The sequence below is a fragment of the Halichoeres trimaculatus genome, unplaced genomic scaffold, assembly GCF_033239565.1.
Source record: "Halichoeres trimaculatus isolate MK-OKI-2021-1 unplaced genomic scaffold, fHalTri1.1 fHalTri1_scaffold_18, whole genome shotgun sequence".
NCBI lineage: Eukaryota > Metazoa > Chordata > Actinopteri > Labriformes > Labridae > Halichoeres > Halichoeres trimaculatus.
Genome location: NW_027437196.1, coordinates 20,364,637 through 20,386,496, shown reverse-complemented (window position 1 = coordinate 20,386,496; position 21,860 = coordinate 20,364,637). Strand labels below are relative to the sequence as shown.

The 21,860-nt window shown below is 41.1% G+C and overlaps 1 protein-coding gene across 7 annotated transcripts in view; it reads left to right on the top strand.

The window, feature by feature from the left end:
* Nucleotides 1–17,535, top strand: part of ntng1a (netrin g1a) — a 140,666-nt gene extending 123,131 nt beyond the window's left edge. For 3 of the 7 annotated variants that reach the window (XM_074693076.1, XM_074693075.1, XM_074693080.1), the window contains 5 exons: nt 957–1,001; nt 2,108–2,167; nt 3,677–3,844; nt 7,034–7,168; nt 16,984–17,535. In XM_074693076.1, the coding sequence (XP_074549177.1) occupies nt 957–1,001; nt 2,108–2,167; nt 3,677–3,844; nt 7,034–7,168; nt 16,984–17,228 (653 nt within the window). In that variant the 3' untranslated portion in view covers nt 17,229–17,535. The remainder of the gene's footprint in view (nt 1–956; nt 1,002–2,107; nt 2,168–3,676; nt 3,845–7,033; nt 7,169–16,983) is intronic. The other 4 variants (XM_074693079.1, XM_074693078.1, XM_074693081.1 and 1 more) reach the window with 4 other exon arrangements.
* Nucleotides 17,536–21,860: the final 4,325 nt, after the last annotated feature.

The window sequence follows — 21,860 nt, the reverse complement described above, 5'->3', positions numbered from 1 at the left end:
AAGCGGAGGATGAGACAGGAGATAGTGCAGGGTTGTCTTTTTGTTGGAGCTCTTTCTGAATCAATGAGCGCTAATGTTAGTGTGAAGACCTGCCAGGCTCACAGCTTACCAATGATTTTACTCCAATGCAATAAAAGGGAAAAGCTTTGAAAGCAGGCTTTTCTAAATTGATTCAGCAGTCATATTCTCTATTCACACATCGTTAGTTTAATAGGCCTCCTGCCAGCACACCACTGGACATTAATTATCTGAGATTGCATGATTCATGGAGTCGATAGCCAAAGGACAGAAAGATCAAGTGAAAAGACAAAGGGGCACAACCAGGAAACTTATCCGTATTCCTCTCTTTGCTCAAGTCCTCTCCATTTCCAACCGCAGCCAGTTTCCTGACACGGAAATACCGACTTGTATGTAATTATGAGGTTATGCTACCCGCAGCAGTCCGTCATTCCAAGTCCCAACACCTGCCATTATTTATTCATTGTTATTCTTCCTACAGAAATACACTGTAATGAGATATCGATTACTCAGTCAATGTGATGAATTAAACAAAATGCCCCCTAACTTCTTAATTTGCTGTAGCGCTTGCTTGCATAAATCATGACTTAAACGCTGAGATCCAGAGGGTTTTATCTTTTTTCTTCAGTTTGTCACTCATCACCTCCATCACCATGAACACACACATACACACACAAGCCCATGGAAGTCGCACAAACGACATACAGCGTCTCTCCAATGGGTCACTGGATGCATCTCTTTGCTCGTCCATGTCAGCCCTGCCCCATTGTATTTGCTGTTTCCTGATTTTACAGATATGAGTCATGCTGGACATGTTCGTGTCTCCAGTTGTGTGTGTCCACCACCACGTAGTCCCCCTCCCCCCTCTATAGACTAACTGTACAGTGCATCACACAAGTGCACATGAATAACTCCTGGTTTCTCTCAATTGCACGCAGTTCGGCCGAATGTGTCATCGCTAGGTGTCGCTAACCGAAAAGAAGGTAGGCATCTGTAAGAATACACAACAACTCTGTTTATGTCATACTGTCCCTGCTAAGAGGTGTTTATGAAGAGCAAAAAAAGGCTCTTTGGTAGGTTAAAGCACCTCAGTAGTGTCTTCCCCTCGACCACTCTTGTATAATGTCCTGACAAACCAAAAAAAAAAAAAAACTCTTAGTATGCATTTCCTGCTCATGATAAGGTTTTAGCTCCTCCTGTGTCTTCCCAGGGCAAAATGTGGCAGCACTGCTGTGCATTATCCTCTCAAACACTTAATCTGTGCACTATACTTTTATGCATACACATTTTAATTATGTGCAGATCTTCCCTGGATCCTCCGTCCCAGCTTAAGGCAAAGCGAAGAAAAGCAGCAGAGGTTTTTATGCAGATTGATTTTAGCCTCATCTCAGCTTAATCCATCGTGCACATGTGATGTGCAGCCACCTCGCAGAAACAGCGAGCACACAACCACTCAGCTCTGTGTTTCCACCACTGTAGCCAAGTGCACGCTGAGTGTGTGTGCGTGTGTGTGTGTTAGTGTGTGTACGTGTGTGTGTGTGTGTGTGTGTCAAGGGCTTATGTGGCCCAGCACAAAGGCAGAGGCTGGGCCTATTATTCCTTTTTCCCCCTGTTTGTTTTATGACCGGAAAGGAATGGAGGGATTGATGTGTTCACTGTGAGCCAGCGTCTTACCCACGCTCCTCTGCACAGATTTATAAGGTGAAAATTGTTGGCTGGCCTCCGCTGAGCCGGAGAGCAGTTTGTCAGGGGATAGTTTCTGTCTGGGGAAACATACACACACACTGCTGAATTACACAAAGCACTTGTTAATGAAATGAGGCATAAAAGAGGGACCATAATATTAGGATTGTTCGCCATCGAAGGCGTTTGTAACAGATGCTGCTACAGGCAGCCAACTCCACTTGGCAATGTCACTCCTTATTTCCCAATGCCATCATTCATCATTATGTTTCTTTTTTTTTTACTGTTACATTTAGTACCAAGCATGATGCTCAGTGATTCTCTGACATTACATGTTTTATTGTTTAAATGATATATCATGTTTGTTTTTGTTTTTTTGTTTGTTTCTTCTTTTTAATTTGTCTAGTAGCTCCTCAGGTTGCGTTGTCCACTGCCCCCTCAGTCCACGTTGCAAACAGCAAGCGAGGTAGGAGCTCTGGATTCATAATCCCTCCCCCCACCCAGATAACACCCAAGCTTTCTCTCTGTCTGAACTGATGTCTCTGTTTACCTGTAAGCCCCCCCTGACCCCTGCACCCCCCTGTGTCAGAGCGCTGTGAACCTGCAGCTCAGTGCTCCAAGACACACTCGTCCATCGTTTCTAAAAGCTACAAGAGCCCTAAAGGAATCAAATCTTTGTCAGTAAAAATAAAGTGGTTGCATGAGACTAAGACTATTTTTGGAGGACGTGTTTCCAAGTCTGGAGACTTTTTATTCCCTGTGCGTGCATGATTTATGACCTTAGCCTATTTCTGAACAGGAGAGATTATTTGTCTTCTGAGAGTACGTCTGCCAGAGAGAGAAATAATGTAGAAGGCCTTACTCACACATGGGTGAGATATTCTCCTTTAGGTGAAAGGTAGAGTGGACTAGACTCACTGCTCCTTCATTTCCAAGCCAGACAGAGAGACCTGACCTCAATACAGATCTTTAATAACCACAATCTCTTGGCTCTAAGCCACTTCCGCCAACCTCCCCTTATTCTGGATCCGTTGGCGAGCTTTCTGTTCAAGTGGCTGCCAGCAGGGCTTAAGGGTCACATCTGTCTGCGCTGTGGCACCCGGTGTCAGCGGTCACTCTGCGTGGCAGACTGATCCTCACTCAGAGAGCCAAGCTGAAGTCGCCCCCCTCCCCAAACCCCCTCCCTCAGGCCAGAGCTGCCAGTGAGTATCATAGTTTGCAGCGCGAGTTTCTGCACTTCATCTACAACTCCTTACATTTAATTTAGCATGACATTACAGCGCGTCGCAGGCGGTGACACACTCTCACAGCTGCAGCTCACAGTGCACTCCAGAAGACAGTGTAAGCTGAGTGGTAAGAGCCCTGAAGAAACAACTGCCCAGACTCTTGTAGCTGCTGGATGATTTCAGGGTTTCTTGGATTTAGGATTTCTCATCCATTTCACCACAGAGGGTTTGGATCCGAAGCTCCATTAAATGTTTCCTACACCCAGGAGAAAGATTAGACACAAGTCGAAACATTCCAGCCCTTCATCTCCCTGAGTGAAAAGCTTCATCTCATTCATGGTTTGACCTGCTGTGTGCTCTGTAGTGTCCTCGGTGTCTGTGTGCCGTCAGTCTGGAGTCCTCCTCGCCTCATGTTGTGGTGTGTTTGACGTGATGTGACCTCTTTGAGTCTAACTTACGCCGTGCTTCTTCATGTGGTGTCTTTTTCTAACTCTGGCTGTGCTCACGCCAGACAGCTCATGAGTGACTCCCCCCCTCATCGTCCTTCCCCTTCCTCATAACGCAGCCTTCATTTTTAACCTTGCATGCCATGGTGCCTCGCTACAATCCTTGCTAACATCTCCGTCGCAGCATTTGCAAATTCTGCAACGATTTCAACACGCCCTACCGCGTCTCTCTCTTTCTTTCCTTCCCTTCTCTTCCTCTCTTTTCCTACCCTCTTTCCTCAACACTTCCCCTCTTTTTGCAAGACTGCGAATGCTTCGGCCACTCCAACCGATGCAGCTACATTGAGCTGCTAAACACCGTCATTTGCGTGAGCTGTAAGCACAACACTAGGGGCCAGCACTGCCAGCTATGCAAGCTGGGCTTCTACCGCAATGCCTCTGCAGAACTGGACGATGAAAATGTTTGCATAGGTCAGTCCCCCCACCGGCCCCTTTCACTGCAACCCTGCTTTCACACACACTTTCCTTGCCTCACCTCCTGTCTTTGACTCGTCTCCATGGGAAAGCATCACCATTTAACCCCCACCACCTCATCAAAGGCACACCCACCTGCCTCCATGTTTATAAGTGGTCTCCATCCCCTCCTCTTTTGCTTCTTCTGCTTCAGCACAGTGATGTCACCCACAGAAGTCAGTCAAACAAAACACACTGGATGAATTAACTCTGTTAAAGAGGCTGTACAGGTTTAGGGTTCATACAGTCATGTGATTATTATCTAACTGCTGAATAATACAGTTGCTTTCTAGCTATCCCCAGAGGAGACACTTAATTTCCTTACATACCCTCATGTAGGAGCTCATCATGCTGTTGGATTTATCATCAGTGCAGCTAAACTCCCAGCCTGTACTAAAAGTTTGCATTTGTTTCAATAAAGCTGTGTACGTCTGCATTTCCACCATGGGCAACTGAGAATGGACACCTACAGTATGTGCAAGACGCAGCATAGTCCTTATCCAGATTAAATTTAAAGACTAAAGTTTAAATCTGATATTTTTCCAGGGAAGCTTTAACTTCCCTGGTGCTCTTTGGAAAGCTCTGATATCCTTAGATTACTTAACAGGTCCTGTTAGTGTGATAATCTGGGCTAGATAAAGAACAGCACATTGAGATTGATCGACAAACGAGCTGATGAATCATTGTTGACCTTTAAATCAAGGTGCATCGAGGATGTTTGCTTATTATTTTAACAGGAACATCGTTGGCAATAAGAGTGACTCTCAGTGTTGCATACTTGGTGTACTGTTTTGTTTTTTCCACCACAACATGCTGGTGTTTGATAGAACTTCATAGATACTTTTGGACTCAGAACAGAGCTTGAAAACAGGATGGTCTCAGTCATGCCAAGACATACAGTCACTTTGCAATAGTTACCAATAAGGACACAGCTTTAAGCTGCTCAAATTGCTAGCTTGTTGGAAGTGTGTGATCATAGTCTGTATTTATTGACATGGTTTTTACATTAGGTTTGTATTAACTACCTGTTTTAGTGTTAGCTTGAACTTCTAGCTACTTTATATATTTTTGTATGAAGTTTAATTCATCTGGATGATTGTCCAGGCTAAACTTGCCTTGTTTTTGCTGGTGGTGCTAGCTTGTTTTCTCTCCCCTTATCTGATAGCTCATTTTGTGGTTGGTTCTATCTGCTAACCTACTCATTTAACTACGATTTACGTTAAACTCCTAGTTGCTAACTTAAACTTGTTGGTTTAGTTGGTTGTAGCATGTTTATTTTTATGCTATCTAATGGCTACTACCTCCCGTTTGTGTTTGTAAGCTGCTAGCTAAGAGCCATTAGCTGTAATAGAAATTTTACTAGCCATTAGCCTGTTCATGTAGCATTTTTAATAGCATTTTTATTAAAATTAGCATTTTATGTCCGCTGACTTGAATCTTTGAAGGAAGTATGTTGTCATTTATCTGCTAGCTAACATAAACAGTTCAAGCAGGTTGTTAAGCCGCAAGCTTGATCAACTCAAAATTTTACAGTGACTTTTTGGCTGTTTTTTTCAGACTGCTGACATGTGTTAATGTAGCTATCTATAAGCGATGCAGACTCTCACTTTGTACCTAAATATGAAAGTATCTACACCTCTCAGACAGAGGGGGTTTAATCTAAAGGCCTGTCTCTAATACAAGCCTGCCTCACATACAGACCTCCTGCAGTAGATGCTTCCATTACAGTATTTATGGTTTAAATACTCTCTGTTTTTATGTAGTATTTTACAGTTAAATTCCATTTTCTAAAGTGAACTTGTGGTAGTTTTGAAGTCATAGCTCACAGTCTCCTGGTTCCAGCTTTCTTTTTAGTTACCCAACAGAATGGAAACTGAAGTCGAGAGTTAGCGATGAATCTTATGATTGCTAAGTGTGACCTTTTTACAGGCATTCATTCACAGCATCATGTGTTTCATGTGGGTGAAAGTGTGTGAAGACTGCCTTTCTTTTAGGCTCCTCAGGCAGTAGTTTGCTTCCCTGTTGTATTCTCGAGCTAGCATGTGGAGTGTGTGTTCACAGCACTCAGTGGCAGGTGCATTTGTGAGTCCTGAGGGGGCCGTCTGACAGGCAACAAGAGCTCTGAGAGAAATGTCACAGTGAAGTCACACCGCCAGTCAGAGGTGCCACACCAGTGCACATGTCGTATACATGAAGTGGCCTCGGGAGCAGCAGCTGAAAGGCGTCACAGAGGCGTTATACCCCGCCCACTCGCTGTCGCCCACCTCTCAGTGAGTGACGCCCCCGTTTGTCACTAACCATCACCCCCGTCCTCCCGCCTGACCCCCGGATGTCACTCGAGTGCAGCCACGTGCAGCCGGCACGGCAGCAAGCGGTGCATTGTGATGGTCAGGGGCTGTCAAAATAGGAGTCAGTGTGACTGCAGAGTGCCTGAGACACTGTGGAAAGCTGGAAGGTCAGTTGAGCGTAGGACACCAGAGACTCGTTATTCGACAGGTTATTTTCTTTGAAGACAAGTTTTTCATTGCGTGTACTTCAGGCTTAGTGTGGACAGTTTCATTGTGTGAGAGACACATGTATGCAAACTGGAACAAAATTTAAGAATCAGAGTGTTAGGGAACATATTACTACAATGCCCATTTCAATGTACTGTCTGGTCATTCCTCTGAAACCTGCACATTCACCCTGCCTCTGTTTTCGTCATCCGTCTGAAACCTGCTCATCACATCTCCTGCCTCCTCTTCTCTCTTTTTCTCTCTGTCACTCTCGCGCTCTCTGTATGAATGAATCAGATATTAATTAGTAAAGCATGTGCAGATTTGTTCATCTTAAATCAGAGCTACTGATAATGCTTTGCATATTTGCTCATTGCACTTTGTGAAACAGTCAGCTAAATGTTATAACGGTAACAAATATGCTGTAATGATGACATGCATCTATAACCAGCCTCATTCTTTTCTCATTCTGTCTCCATTACAGTTGAAATGGTAGCATTTTTTCCTGAAGTATAGCCACATTGTTTTAATAATGAAGCACCTTGTTGTGATGGTTGAGATGATAATTAGCTTGAGGAATGTGGTCCTCATAGGAAGTCAAAGAACCGCCCTGTTTCCAGCCTGTGTGTGTATGTGTGTCTTGTTTTTCCAGAGTGTAATTGTAATCCCTTTGGCTCAGTCAGTGATCGCTGTAATGGCACAGGATTTTGTATATGTAAGGAGGGCACTACAGGGCCCAAGTGTCAGGAGTGTCTGCCCGGATATTTGTGGGACGATGGCTGCAAATGTAAGTAGAACCACAACCCTCCCTACGAAGCTCCCGACTCTCCTTTCTCTCCTTTCTCTCCTTTCTCTCCTCCCCCTTACTCTCTCTATCTCTCAATGATGTCTCTTCTCTCTGTGATTCCTGAGCTTTGGCTGGAAGAATGTGCTGCAAATGTGCCCAGCTGCCTCTACAAACGCATAACAAGACCTAACCCGGAATACTAACCAAACCTGCATTTTCCACTCGCTGCGGCTGCGTGAACAATGTCACATCAGCAGGTGCCCTACAGCTCAAATAGCGAGGAATCAGAGGCATGGCAGGATGCATGCTGCACCCTAACTCAGTTACCCAGCCATGTCGCACACCAACAAATCCACAGCTGAGTCAATGTTGACTGCTTGACAAGCTGCCTGCGATCTGTTTGAGTAGCCATCACCCCCTCGCCAGTCCACAGCGGGACAATGTCATCCAACGCTAACATTTTTTAACCGTGAATGCAGGTCCGCTTCAGTTCCAGATCATTTATTACCGCCCACTGTTTATATTTCCCCTGCTCATTTAACAAAGCATGCCCTGTGTAGTCATTTTGTTTCAAATGTCACCAATTTTTCATGTTTTTTTTCTGTCAGACTTCAGTAACAGACCTGCAGGAGGCCGCTGTGATAAAGTGCACACCTCCAGATGAAGAATTTTGACTCTTTGACAGTTCAAGAAGAACAAAACACCAAACACTGTTTATTCTTATTCATGGGAATGTTGGAGCTCAGATTGTTTTTCAGCATATCGCAGGATTGACGTTAAAGCAGCCACTAACAGACTGTCACTCATCTCCTGTTTGGAAGTGTGCAACAAATTCTCAACTCCAGCTCGCAGAATACATCTGCTTGTTCAATAACTCCATACATAAAAACAGGGCTTAGTTACTCTTTATTGTTAGTTAAATACATGTAGAGATCAATGGAAAGCTAAGCAGTTTCAAGCACTTTCCTGGTAGACTTTCACTTGGCGACGTTGTTTTGTAGCTCAAGCTAAAGGAAACCAAAGTGAAGAGTATAACAGCTGAAGTTCCTCTAGTGTCCACATGGGATTGTCTCCAAAAGCCAAAACCAATGAAGAACCCTAAAATAATTGATTTCTACAACAGATATCAACATCTTCACAGCCTGGCAATAAAAGCTTCATCTATTACCTTCAATCTCTGAAAAAGAGGTCATCGACATCTAGGGAGAAAGGTCTTTACCAAAGAGTCAACATTTTATTAATCCTCCTTTATGATACAGCCTGATGATAGTTAGTATTACAAAAAAGTTAATATATGCCAACTCCCCCTGTTAAAACAGCCCTTAGAGGGGTTTTTGATTCAGTAAAATGTCTGCACAGATCTGATGTAAAAATGTCACTCCAAAATTAAACCAAGCTACCGACAGGGATTTAGGTGTTTTGAATGACAGTGTGATTAATAATCAGTTTATTTCTGAGTTCTTGACACAGATGGATGCTAATTAAAATGCACTGTTTAGACTAAAATATTCAGTGTGTATCCTGTGAAAAAAAAAGAATCATCACCTGTGTCTGCACAAAGGGCTGAAGGTGGGCTCTGTAAGTCAGACTGCGATGAACTGCGGAGCTCTCTGTGAGAGAACACTGAGCTGAAAAACAGCAGCAATGAAGCATTTACACACTCTGAATGTTCATTAAAGTGAAAATCAAGTCAAACAGATGGAAGACTCAAACAGAGATGGATCACAGGTGGATGATGGTTTTATTTTGTCAGATCAAATATGAGGCTGTGATCAGAAGAACAAACAAATATTTGTGTTCTCAAAACTTTCCTTCCTGGCTGCTGAAACAAACCTTCACTATATTTATTATATCACAATATTTGACTTTAAACTATTCAGTTAAAGCACAAACACTCTCTCTGCTCATGCTTTTACAACTTGTGGAATATGAAAACAACTTCATTTCGGACCTATTAAAGGTATTTAGAAGAAAATGTCTGATTTTGCTTTACACGGCCTTTAAAGCAAACAACTTATTTAGATGTGTTCCCATGTCAGGATATAAGGTCAATGCAGAGATTCAACCTGAAAAATACAGGTTCAAATGACTTGACAGCCATGCAGGTGATTTTTATTTGAATTTAAAAGAAAATGAGGGTTTAGTTTAGTTTAGTTTAGTTTAGTTTAGTTTAGTTTAGTTTAGTTTAGTTTAGTTTAGTGTAGTGTAGTGTAGTGTAGTGTAGTGTAGTGTAGTGTAGTGTAGTGTAGTTTAGTTTAGTTTAGTTTAGTTTAGTTTAGTTTAGTTTAGTTTAGTTTAGTTTAGTTTAGTGTAGTTTAGTTAAGTGTGGTTTAGTTTAGTTTAGTTTAGTTTAGACAACTTTATTAATCCAAATGGGCGATTCTGATTTTGCAGTCCACCTAGGCTACACATATATCAACAAACAGCAAAAAGAGACAACAATGAACAGAATATAAACAAAATAAAAGTCAGTACAGGACATAGAGCACATCAATACACAGCAGCCTTCAACAGACTCTTCCCATAACCAGGGTCAAGCAGATTACATACAAGTCAACCACAGCTCATCAACAGCAGTGTTTGCAAAAGATTTGGTCAAAACAAACTTCACCCATTGAACTATGAAAGTCGTTTTCTTCTCGTCTCACAGAAGAACTTGATGTATCAGTCTGAATTAAGTCTTGAAACCTGCATCATTTAGTTGTTTCAGCATCTTATTTTAGCCAATCATCATGAAATTATCCTTACATCTGTTCATTTGTGCTTCATAGCACTGTGGACTTAAGTCAGACGGATCTCAACTGGCTGATAGTCAAACTGAGACTCAGTCAAGACAGATGGACAGGTGCACCTCTGGTGTGTGGTGTCCCTCAGAGAAATCCTGGTGCTGATCCCAGCAAACAGGTCACCAAACTTACAAGCTTTCACAGGAAATTGAAATCTAAGCTTGTGTTTATGTCTTATTTTTTTAGTGAAGTTTTCTTTATAAGAGCCAAACTCACTGGAAAACTAACTTTAAGCTAGGCTCATACAAAGTCTAACAAGGCATTATTTACCTTTTCTTTTTATCTAATCATCTGTTTTTCTCAAAACGTAAGGCAAAGACCTAGATTTCTTTCTTTTTGTCTATTAATGGTTTTGAAACAACAATGAAGTTATTTTGTGGAGGGAAAAAATCTAAAAATGAATGAATCAAAAAATAACTGATGAGTGTTTGAGATGCTTTTTGTAGTGAAGTTTAAAAGTTCAAGTTTACATCCCTCTGTGAAACAGAACCACAAGTGAACAGAAACTGATAAAATACGAGATGACTTGTTCAGGTTTTAGCTTCTGAGTTTTTTGTTCTTAGAAAGAGGTGAAGTTAAAGCCAATGTCAGACAGAGAGAAAGAAGAACAGTTCTAGCTGTTATAATTGGTCCTGGCGAAGGGTGCACCAGGTTTTTACTCTCTAGACTTCTCCATGTGTTGTTTTTGTAACAGTGGGACATCTTGCCAGCTCTGGTATTAACTAGAGAAGTCAGTTTTACAGAAACAGTTTCAACAACAAATGGGTCTGCAGAGGAAACGTGTTCTGAGCTGAGTTTGTCCTCACACCGGCTGCTCTAAATGTTCTCCACAGAGAGATTAAAACGGGAAACACCTGAAATAAGTCAGCCAGAGGAGCTCCTAACTTTGAGTTATTCCTGAGCTGGAGCACTTTTCAAACTTCAGCTGACCTCCCCCCCTGCATCAGGACTCCTGAGTGTGGACCAGACTCCATCTGCATTCAGACGGAAGAATGCAATTAAAGCTGAAATCTCTCGTCAAACACATCGCAGTCCCAGACAGGCACACCTAGTTCATCGCTCCCCTCTCTAAATATTATCACTCATATCAAAAGCAAACGCTACAAATCTTGTCATTCAGTGGCTAAGGCGGCTGTGTTTACCTGCAGAGAGACGCTGAGAGAGGAGACGAAGGTGCAGAGAATAATTTATGCTTTCAGGCTGAAAGACAAAGCTGCACTTCTGCTTCATGTGATAGGAAAAAGCAGCAACGAGACATTTGTTTTGAGCCAACTCTCCACTTGAACATGGACCAAACAATGATCAGCTCATTACCGATAATACCCTGCTGTTCCTTTTTCGTGCCCTCAGGTTTTTCTCCTCTCCTCACAGCACCTTTAATCTCGCTGACCAGACTATGTATATTTAACAACCTGTTATTGATGTCTTTTTTAAAAATCAATACCTGTGTTTCATTTTGGACATTAGCATCACTTTAATTGGCAGCCAATGAGGCGCTCAGCCTGCAGGGGTCGGCCATTACACCTGAACTCTCCTTTGAAGTCCACTGAACTTGTTAAGCACTGTGGAGCATCATGCAGAATTCATCTCTAGAGCAGAGCTGCACTTTAAAGGAAAATTAGACTGTTTGACTTCATAATGGCTCGCTGCTTGCTGAATTTTCTCTTTTTTGATATTAATATGTTTATCAGAAATCTCTTTCTTCACTGTCTGATGAGAATCAAGCACAGTTTGCCTGTTGCAGGGCAAAGCTAAGCTCATCTCTAAAACAAATCCGATTAATACATCTTCACTTGTATTAAACACCTGTATGACATCAGAGCCTGTCTGAGGCGTCAGCCCATGTTTAAAGGGTCCTTTATTCACTGACACAGCAATGTTTTGATGAGGACTATTGATGCAGATATTTACAACAGAAGAGAGCTTCCCATAAGAAATGAAGCAGGTTGTCCTTTTCTGGAAAAAGTCAAGAGAAACAGGTTGATACCTGACAGTATTTTCTCCCAAGAATTGTAAGTTAACATCTGGTATGTGCATTAAATAACCCATAAAAGTTGCTTTTCCCAGCAAACCTACACATTCTGACACAGGAGGTGGTGATTTGAGATCAGTTATTTCATTAAGAGAGGAAGAAGTGCAGCTGCAACAAGCTAACAGGAGTTTGACAATGGCATCACTGGTGTGGGTGTTGTTTTTTTTTCACTTTGACTACAACTTACAAAACATGTTTTAAGTGTTTAGAGAGGAATAAAAAAACTCAAGTTTTAACAAAACATATCATTGAGGTCAGCTGAAAATCAGTCACCATTAATATAGCTTAGAGCAATGAAGCAGCAGGAGCCCCAGCTAACATTAGCACTACTGCTGAACAATTTTGGAAAATAATCTAATTGCGATTTTTTGGAATAATTTTGCAATTGCAATTTTGTGATTTCAATTTGGCATGCAATTTTTTGGGGGAGAGGAATATTTATCTTCCGCATTATTCACTGTACAGAAGCACTAAGTCGGTCCATAGCTCGACCAACATGACAAAAGATACTGTCAACATAGAAACATTTCTGTTCTGCAATTTTTGATTGAAAAAGAAAAAGGAACACTGTGAAATTTGGCTGACCACCAGTTGTCAGTAAGAGAAACAAACTATATAGAACAAAGTGAACAAAGGGTATTAAGGAAGAAGATTAGGGCCACTGGGAAAATAGATAAATAAATAAAAGTATTTTAAGAGAATTCAGAGTTCTGACTTAAATCTTAGAATTCTTTCTTTCTTTTTTCTTTTTTTCCTTTTTTTTTTATATAAAAAAATAATAATAAAAAATTGACTTTTTTTGTCAGTGGCCCTAATCCTCTTCTACAGAATTAAAAATTAGTAAGAAACAAAAAACTGAACGTCTTTTTTTTTTTCTTTTTTTTTTAGTGGCCCTTATCTTCCTCTGTAGGGTATGGCTCTGCCAGCCACAGTCATTCTATTGCAGATCACTGTACAAGTTACTGTATTTCCTACAGGTCTGTGTATATGAAACTCTTTTATTTAATTGCAGACTTTGCAATTTGAAAATTGCATTACATCATATTGCGATGTCAGTTTCAGTTGGATTAATTGTTTAGCACCACAAAGCTTCTTCAAACTGCTGCAATTTGTGATGAAAAAATTGTCAGTTTGTGGTCACTCCCCAAGCTCAGCCTAAAGATTTCCTAAAATTTTGTGTGCATGTGTGAATACAGCTGTATTTTATGTTATTTTAAGCAATTTCTTTGGGATCAAGTTGAGAAGATCAAAACAAAGACATCATGTTTGTGAAATTAACTTAATAGGAAACATCAGTGGTGCTAATGATGCAATTTGAAGTCCTTAATCATTCTAAACAATTAACAATATACCCAAACTTTATGTAACTTTAACTATGTAAAACCAGAACCATCAACAAAACAGCCAAAAAAAATCCTTATATTTTAACATGAGATGTTTATAAAACCTTTGACAAAACCTACAAAATTACTGCTGTATCATTTTGTTTGTGATGTTTTTATGTACCACATTTGATTTACTGGGCTGTTTCTGCAACTTTTTTAGTAAAGTTTTTAGTAAATGTGCATTACTTCAATGCAGAAAACACTTATTTTAAAAAACGCCAGCCTGTGTCACACATTTTCATCTGGCTCAAAAGACGAGCTCACATGATGCATTATAAGCACAGAAGTAATGAAATAACTTTGAATAACCTGTGAAGAAGCGGAGTTGTTTTATCATTAAAGGCAGCAGGATGAGAGTGACAGGATGAAAGGTCACCGTCTAATGAAAGGAGTCTCTCTGCATTCAAATTATATCAAAGCTTCTCTTGGATAAACACAATCTTTAATTAATACACCTGATTCCTGCATCATCTGAAGCAGACGTTCATATTTATCAGTGTCATCATGAGCAGAAACAAAAGCTTTCAGACACACAGCGCGTGCTCTCCAGCTGTGCCTCCAGCTTTATTTATCGACTCATTACTTTACTTTGTGCTGAGTGCTTGGATTGGTGGTGAAATTGATACGTCAGTTAGAGGAAAAGAGCCAGAGACAGAGTTCATATGTCTTATTTGGGGCTGGTGGTGAATGGTAATTGGTGAGTTGTGGCCTGGAGCAGAACTTAAAGAGCCAAACAGCCGCTCTGCAACAAAAAGGGAGCAGGCACAAATAAGATCCGCCGAGTCGATGTTTCTGAACTAGTCTCCATCAAAGCTCTATTTGCTATTCCTCTGAGACGGCATGCATCCAGTCCATGGTATTAGGAGAGAGCCTGATGTGTGTTATTGTGATATTTATGTCCCATAGCCTCCATAGATTGCTCACCACGTTGTTTCAGCTCCTATAAAGGGCTGAACGGGGCAGAAGTGGCCTCCGTGTTTATCACTGTTTATTCCTCTCTGTTGGTTTATTAGTTGAGCCGCGCTGCTTTGTTTGCCTCCAGCTTGCTTGACAGCTTGGCTCCATTGGGAATTGAGCGGCCTCGCTGTCCCAGCTACAAATATACTCCAATTTTCACCTGACGTTCAGTTTGTCCAGAGTCAGAGATGTTTGAGGGGGACGCCGTCAGGATTTCAGGGAGCTTAGCCGTCACAGAGTTGATTGAACATGGTGTCCTTTAAGCCGAAAATCTAAGAAATGTGAAGTTTCCTCACATTACTGACAGAAATGTTATCTCTACACACACAGATGAGCTGATGAGTTGACTTTCAGAAAAGAGTTTTTGTTCTCCTAATTGGAGGTGTGAACAGACTGTTTTTTGTTGACTGTGTCGGCCGACTGGGGACACTGACCATGTCAACATTTTTTTTTTTTCTTTTAATTCCTCAACTGTCAAATAACCAACATATATGTAAAGGTAGGGTCTGCAGGAATTTCCGTTACTTGTTAGTAAACACAAAATTCAAACTGGGCTCCTCCTCATTGGCCCAGTGCCAGTGGCAGAGCACGCCCAGTGCCAGTGGCAGAGCACGCCCAGTGCCTCCGACCGTGACTACGTGAACACACTCACTAGCCTAGCAACCACTTAGCATCACGTTTCCAAGCAGGAGAGGTTCAAGAGCCGTGCACCTGACTTGGCATGTTAGCACAAGCTAATCACAGGTATTTGACACATACCTGCTCAGGAGAAAGCCATCTCATTGCTCTTTGTCCTGAACTGCTCTCTAAGTGCCCATAAGGGAGTGAAAGTTAAGCCAAGCTTCACCCAAATTGAGGAAAAAGCTTTTTCTGTTTGGCGTTTCGTTTTACTTTGGTTGTTTTCTTCCTCCACGCTACGTCCACCATAGCTGCTCGAGATAGTGTCTTTGCTCGCTATTGTCAACACACAAAGTCATTTGGGTACGCTGTAATTGGCTGATGTGACCACGCCTGCTCCCTGCCAGGAAACGTCCCTACACAACCAAAACCTCAACATACAGGCAGAGGAGGGGGTCGAGGTAGACACTGACATTGACACGAGGCCCAGAAGTGACGAATGAGCAGGAAATCTCCTGTAAAAGTTGACTTTTTTTTTTTTAGGAAAGTCCTGCAGACTCTACTTTTGGAATTCAATACTGACATAATTTTACAAATGTTTGTATTTAGATAATGCAGTTTCTAAACACCAGTTAGGGATACTGTTGTAAACCTGAGATTAGCTGCTGACATGCTCGGTCTGCTACCTGGAAAAAAGTGGCTCATCAAGTTATGGACACTCACTGATTTTATCATTCTTGGCTTAAGCTTTGGGTTTTCTCTGATAAAGTCAAATCAGGACTTTGGTGGTAATGGTGGCTGCAGCTGCTTCATATTTGCTCTACATAACATCATTGCACTAATCACATTTCACATTGGGTTGAAACTCATTGACTGTTCTACTTCTCTGAATAGTTGCAGCACACATTGTGAATTACATTCAAGTTCTTTTCTTCTGAAATGGTGAAAAACATCCACACCAGTGAAAACATTTTACCCTCTGTTAGCTTCTTGTTGCTGCACTGCTATATCTCTCATGTTATGGCAGATCAAAGAGTTACCATACCAGAGTACATCCACGTCATGGATCCCTACATTAAAGTACTAACAGAAGACATATGACATCAAAATGTAAAGAAAGCTATAAGCAAGATGACAGCCAAACAGGAGTAGAGGAAAAGATTTTAATGATCAGTGTCACCCGCATCTGCTCATTGAACAGAAAAACATCCAAGATGGAAAAGAGATGAATCAATGTTTTATCATGAAAATATGTGTATAAGTCCACTTCTTTTTACTAAATAAGGGAAAATCTGCACACACACACACACACACACACACACACACACACACACACACACACACACACACACACACACACACACACACACACACACACACACACACGCAAACAAGCATTCTGATAAAAAAAAAAAAAGGTGTTATGAAATAAACAAGGTTTGTCAGCATCTTAAACTCCTACACTATGAGCGATTAAAAAGATTGGGATGTCATCATTGTTTCTATCTTGATAATATTCTCATGTCTTTATACAATTTTCTTTGAGAGTCTGAACTCCACCTCTAAAGTCTGTGCAGTCACTGTGACGAGAGCAGCAGGTGTTTTTAACTTAGAGAAACCCATGAGGAGAAATTTAGGATGGTAAATGGCTTGTTCCTAATACCCAAGCTAGCAGGCTGCTGCATCTAACTCCATAGTTACTGCACAGAGTTAAGGGTGGCACTTTAAGGGTTTGAAGCTTAGGTAAGAAATAAATGTTCACATTTCCAAAGCTATAACCTGCTCCTACAGAGGTTTTAATTATATGTAATGTGGTGACACTTTACTGAAAGGATCCTGTTCGTGTTTGTGGTTTGTCAGAATCTAAGATACTGTGATTAAGTCATCTCAGCAAGTTAAACTACACAAAAAAAGCTTATTTTATAATGAGTAGTTTTAGCTTTTCATAGATCACAGTTCAGGTTCAGTGTCACCTTTCCCTCTCTCTCATGTCTGCTTCTCACTCCTCTGTCTCCTCTCTGCCCCCCCTCCCTGCAGCCCGGGTGTGTGACAACGAGCTCCTTCGCTGCCAAAACGGTGGCACGTGCATCAACAACGTCCGCTGCAGCTGTCCCTCGGCCTACATGGGTCTGCTGTGTGAGAAGTCTCGCTGTGAGTCTGAGCTGGGGGGCTGTGTGGGGGCGGACTCGGGCCAAGCCTCCCTGACGCCTCCATCCTCCGCCTGGCTGCTGCCGCTGCTGCTGCTGCTGGGCTCCATGCTGCTGAGAACGGCCTCCTGCTGAAGAGACCCGGCCCTGGTGGGAGTGATGAACCCCCACTGCCTCCACCTTTACCCCTTCACCCGCTCCCACCCCTCGAAAAACCATCAAACAGAACATGAGCTTTGGACTGGACTGAACCGAGCTTCTCTGCCCCCGCTGGACTCTACAGACACTCGCTGACCAAATGGGAATGTGTGAACAAAGAGTGCAAAGACTTTATTTAATTTAAAGAATATATCAAATGAAAAAACATATACTTAAAAAATGAGATATTATAAAAAAGAAGAGCTTAAAAAGAGTAAAACAAGCCCCCCTCCGCCCCCCTCCCCTTTAAGCCATACCTGGTACTGAGCTCCTTCACTCAGAGGACAACAGACTCACTTCCTCACTTATTGCCACGGCAACAACAGCTGCGACCAATCAGCGCTCAGGCAGCGGCCGTCAGTCTCCCCCAGGACGCTTAAAGATGGCTGAACTGACTCAAAGAAAGCCCCCCTCCCTCCTCCCCTCAGAAACAGTGGAGCCCAAACAGAGCGTGTTCTTTGCTGTCAGTGCTTTGTGGATTGAAGGAAATCTGTCGGACTTCCTCTTTGTGACACAGTCCCTCCTTCCCTTCCCTTCCTTCCTTCCTCCCTGCCTCCCCCCATGTGGACCTCTCCTCCCCCTCTCTTTAGCTTCTGTCTCACCTCTCCATACCCCCTCCCTCCCCACCATGCAGCCACTGACCTGTGCTTTGTGAACGTTACTCTGTAAACCCTCGTTGGTTGAAAGATTCTTTTGTCCGATGTTAGTGATGCACATGTGTAAGAAGCCCCGCCCCTTTCCCCTCCTCCATCCAGCCCCCTCCTCTCTTCCGGAAAGTTCCTCCAATAAATGCGTCTGATTCTTTTTCTATCTCCGACCTAACACGCCATCGCCGTCATGGTCCGAGGATAGTTCTCACCCGAGCAGACGAGGAGTGCGTAGAAACCATCGGTGTATTTGCAACTTCTTTTCTGGACAGAGCAACAAAAAAAGCGTCATGTAGTCCTTTTGTATCTGAACTGTGATAGAAAACAGGCGACCTTTAATGTATCTACTCAAGACTTCCAGATGCAGAGGTTTATTTTCTTCTTTCTTTTTCTTTTCTTTGGTGATCTTACTTTTAGTTGTGCCGTTGATTTTCCTTTGTATTGGCAACGTGCTGGCATCAAAGAATATCAGTTTACATATACAGTATAAATAAAGTGTAATAAAATCCCACCAAAGGACATTATACATGTTTTGTTCTTGCTTTAACACTGGAGAATTTAAGTGAATAAAAGTTTAAAATCAAACTTTCTTTATGGTTTGTTGTTTACAGGTTGAGTTTGTCCTGTTTTTATGTTGAATGAAGCAGCAACCTCTGCAACTCTCAACACATGAAGCCAAATTTAAAGTGTAAAAAACTGCAGTTCCTCAATTGTCCACTTGAGGCAGGGCACAGAACCACCAGAGACCACATACACAGTCATTTAAAAGAGCTGAACTTTACAGCAGAGTCAAACATGTTTACAGCATGGTTAAAAAAAGTTTTTGTCTGAATAGCTTAGCACTCCATCAGCACACACTGTACAGCAGCTGATTATTATTATTATTATTATTATATTATTCTATAACTCCCCATTTTTTAAAGATATTTAGAGTATGAGTTTTACAAATTTAAGGACGTGGCTGACTGAACTGACAGGTTGGTATGCTGTATCTGGTAGTGAGACACTTGAGGCCTGCCTCAACTCCACCATAGTGCTAGATCAACTGAAGCTTGAATTCTGCATTTCCAATATGGCCGTCAGCGATTATAGCCTTCAGTTCTCTGCTTCAGAAACAGACCAGTGATGTCAAACAAAAGTGTTTCCAATGGACAAAGAGATGAATTTCACACTTCTAAGGTACTTAAGTTGTGACATGGTGTCATGCACTTAAACCTTGCACTGATCAGACTCATTTAATACTCATTGTTTAAAGAACAGATCTGCTCATGCTCAACCTGAGTAATTTTACAAACCTTTTTCCAGAAACACTTGAACACCAGTTACAGGGGAAAAAACTCAGAAAAAGAGTTTTCTTTTTGGTTTTCTCCAATTGAATTTGTGATACACTGCACAATTAAAGGTAGGATCTGCAGGAATTTTCATAACTTGTCAGTAAACCTAACATTCAAACCAGGCTCTTCCTACTTGGATCAGTGCCAGCGGCAGCGCACACCCACTGCCTCTGATCGTGACTACATGAACACACTCAATTCCCCAGCAACCACCTGTAGCATGGAGTTTCTACACAAGGTTTTCTTTCACTTTGGTTGCCTTTTTCTTCCTCTGTGCTCCGTCCACTATTGTAGCTGCTCTGAATAGCTTATTCCACTCACTATCACCAACACGTAAAGTCACTTGTGCACTGGGTGGCTGTTATTGGCTGATGTAACCACCCAATCAACTCTTTGCTCAGAAACATCCAGATACAACCATAACATCAACATACAGGCAGGGGAAGGGGTTGAAGAAGAAAAAGGCACTGACACACAAAGAAACTGGTAGGAGATGATTGAACAGGACTATTTCTCCATTTTTTAGGAAAATCCTGCAAACTCTACCTTTAACTATGCAAAAAAAAAAAAGAATAAAGTTTGCAATGATAAAAAAAAGGCTTGTTGGGTTTAAACTCAGCTCCTCATTCACAGTTTCAGTATAACAATGTTTCATGCAAAAAATGTCTCCATAAAATGCCAAAGCAGAATATTGGAAAAACAAATACGATATCTCTCGCTCTTCAGGTCAGACAGCCGAAAACAGCACATTAAAATTAAGAACATCAGGTCTGTATTATCATGAACAGTACTCCATTTTTATTTATTTATTTATTCATTGTTAGAGCATTTGAATTAAAATTTTTGAAAAAAGAGAGAAGCAAAGAAAATGTATTCCCTTTGTAACTTTGATTGAGAAATATAAATGTGTTTTGAAAAAATTGACGAAGTTTTGTGCAGGTTTCTCCACTTATTCCTCATCATACTGAATTAAGAAAAGTACATTAAACTCATTATACTGTAAATTCTATTAAATACTCTCAGATACGTCAGGTATCATCTTCCAGCCCTGTTACCTCTCTAACATCTGTTACACTGTGTGTGGGACAAACAGAAGTGCTGACTATCATGTGATCCATGGAACAAAAAACAGGGAAGCAGCTCCGACATGACAACAGCTCCCAAAAAAAAAAGTGTGTATCAGCTCTGCAGATATTTCCGTGCCATTTATCTCAAATTCAATCTGCTAAAGATTTCAGTGGCATGCATTGTCGGAGGCAGTGAATTAAATATTTACGAGTATCGATGTCCTCCTGAGAGCCGGTGTTCAAAGTTTATATAGTGGCTGCTGTCAGACAGTCGACAGTTCATCTATAACCTGAAATATTCAAACCGCAGCTTCAGAGTCGGAGCAAAGATTTTAAAAGTTTCACAGAGAGGAAGGAGGAAGTCAGGACCATCGACTGGTTTTACTCCGAGTGTCCTGAAAACAAATTCTCTTTATTGCCACTCAGGAATGAGTCCAACGAAACACACAAACAGACCAATTGCCCTCAAATACACTTTAGCAAAGTCTGCTCTCTCAGACTCTGACTGAGGAGGGTTTCACTCATCATCACAGCAGTGATTTAATCTGTGTTACTGTGATTATAATACTGACAATTATGAACCTTGATTCAGCTTAGCTCTACTTCACCTAAAATCCATCCAACAAAAAGCAAACAGGCACCAAAGAGATCATTCATTTCTTGTCATTAAACTACTAATCTATTATTTTTAGTAATATGATCAGGTTTGTGTGGAGCCCATCTGAGAAAAAATAATTACATAAAGCTGCATAACTATTCTACTAACTAATGTGTGAAAAAACATTACCATGAGTGAAGTCTTCACCTGGATAGCAGAAAAGACTGACTTTTTGATTCAATGTTTTATGTGAATTTATTTATGTTTAGTTTTACGGAAGTTTTTGAGACTTCCTTTCCCTTTTTTTTTTTTTTTTTTTTTAACCATTATATATTTTTCTTCTGCTTCTGCCTGTTACAAATTGCATTGCAAATAGAGATGACATTTCTTTTCTGGGCTTTTAGTGAATTAGGAGGAAGCACGGGAAGAAAGGAAAGGAGGAGACTCAACATCACCTAAAATTTTTTGACTTTTTTTGTCATAAACTTTTGACTTTTTTTTGGTCATAAATAGTGCCTATTATCTCATCATATTTATCTTTATAATGACTCATTTTTCATAATTAAAGCTGGAAACGTAGGTGCCAAATGTCTAAATCATTGTTTCAGATAAGTTAATAATAAAACTTTTATGTTTCTAGACAAAACAAGTTTTTGTTGACATGACATTGGGCTTTTTGGAAATACTGGTCCTTGTTTCACCATTTTCTTACCAGACAGCTGGTTGATTTGAAAAAGAATTTAATAATAAAACTGTAAGTACAAGTTTAAAGCCTAAATGTATGCTTCAAATGAGAGAAATAAAAAAAACAATTCATGTGTCTGTACAATTTTCTTTTCAAGGCTTTAAGCTGAATTTTTGAGAAAAACTTCAGTAAATGATGAGTTCAGCATTCAAAATGACTGAAAGTCTAGTGTAAAGTG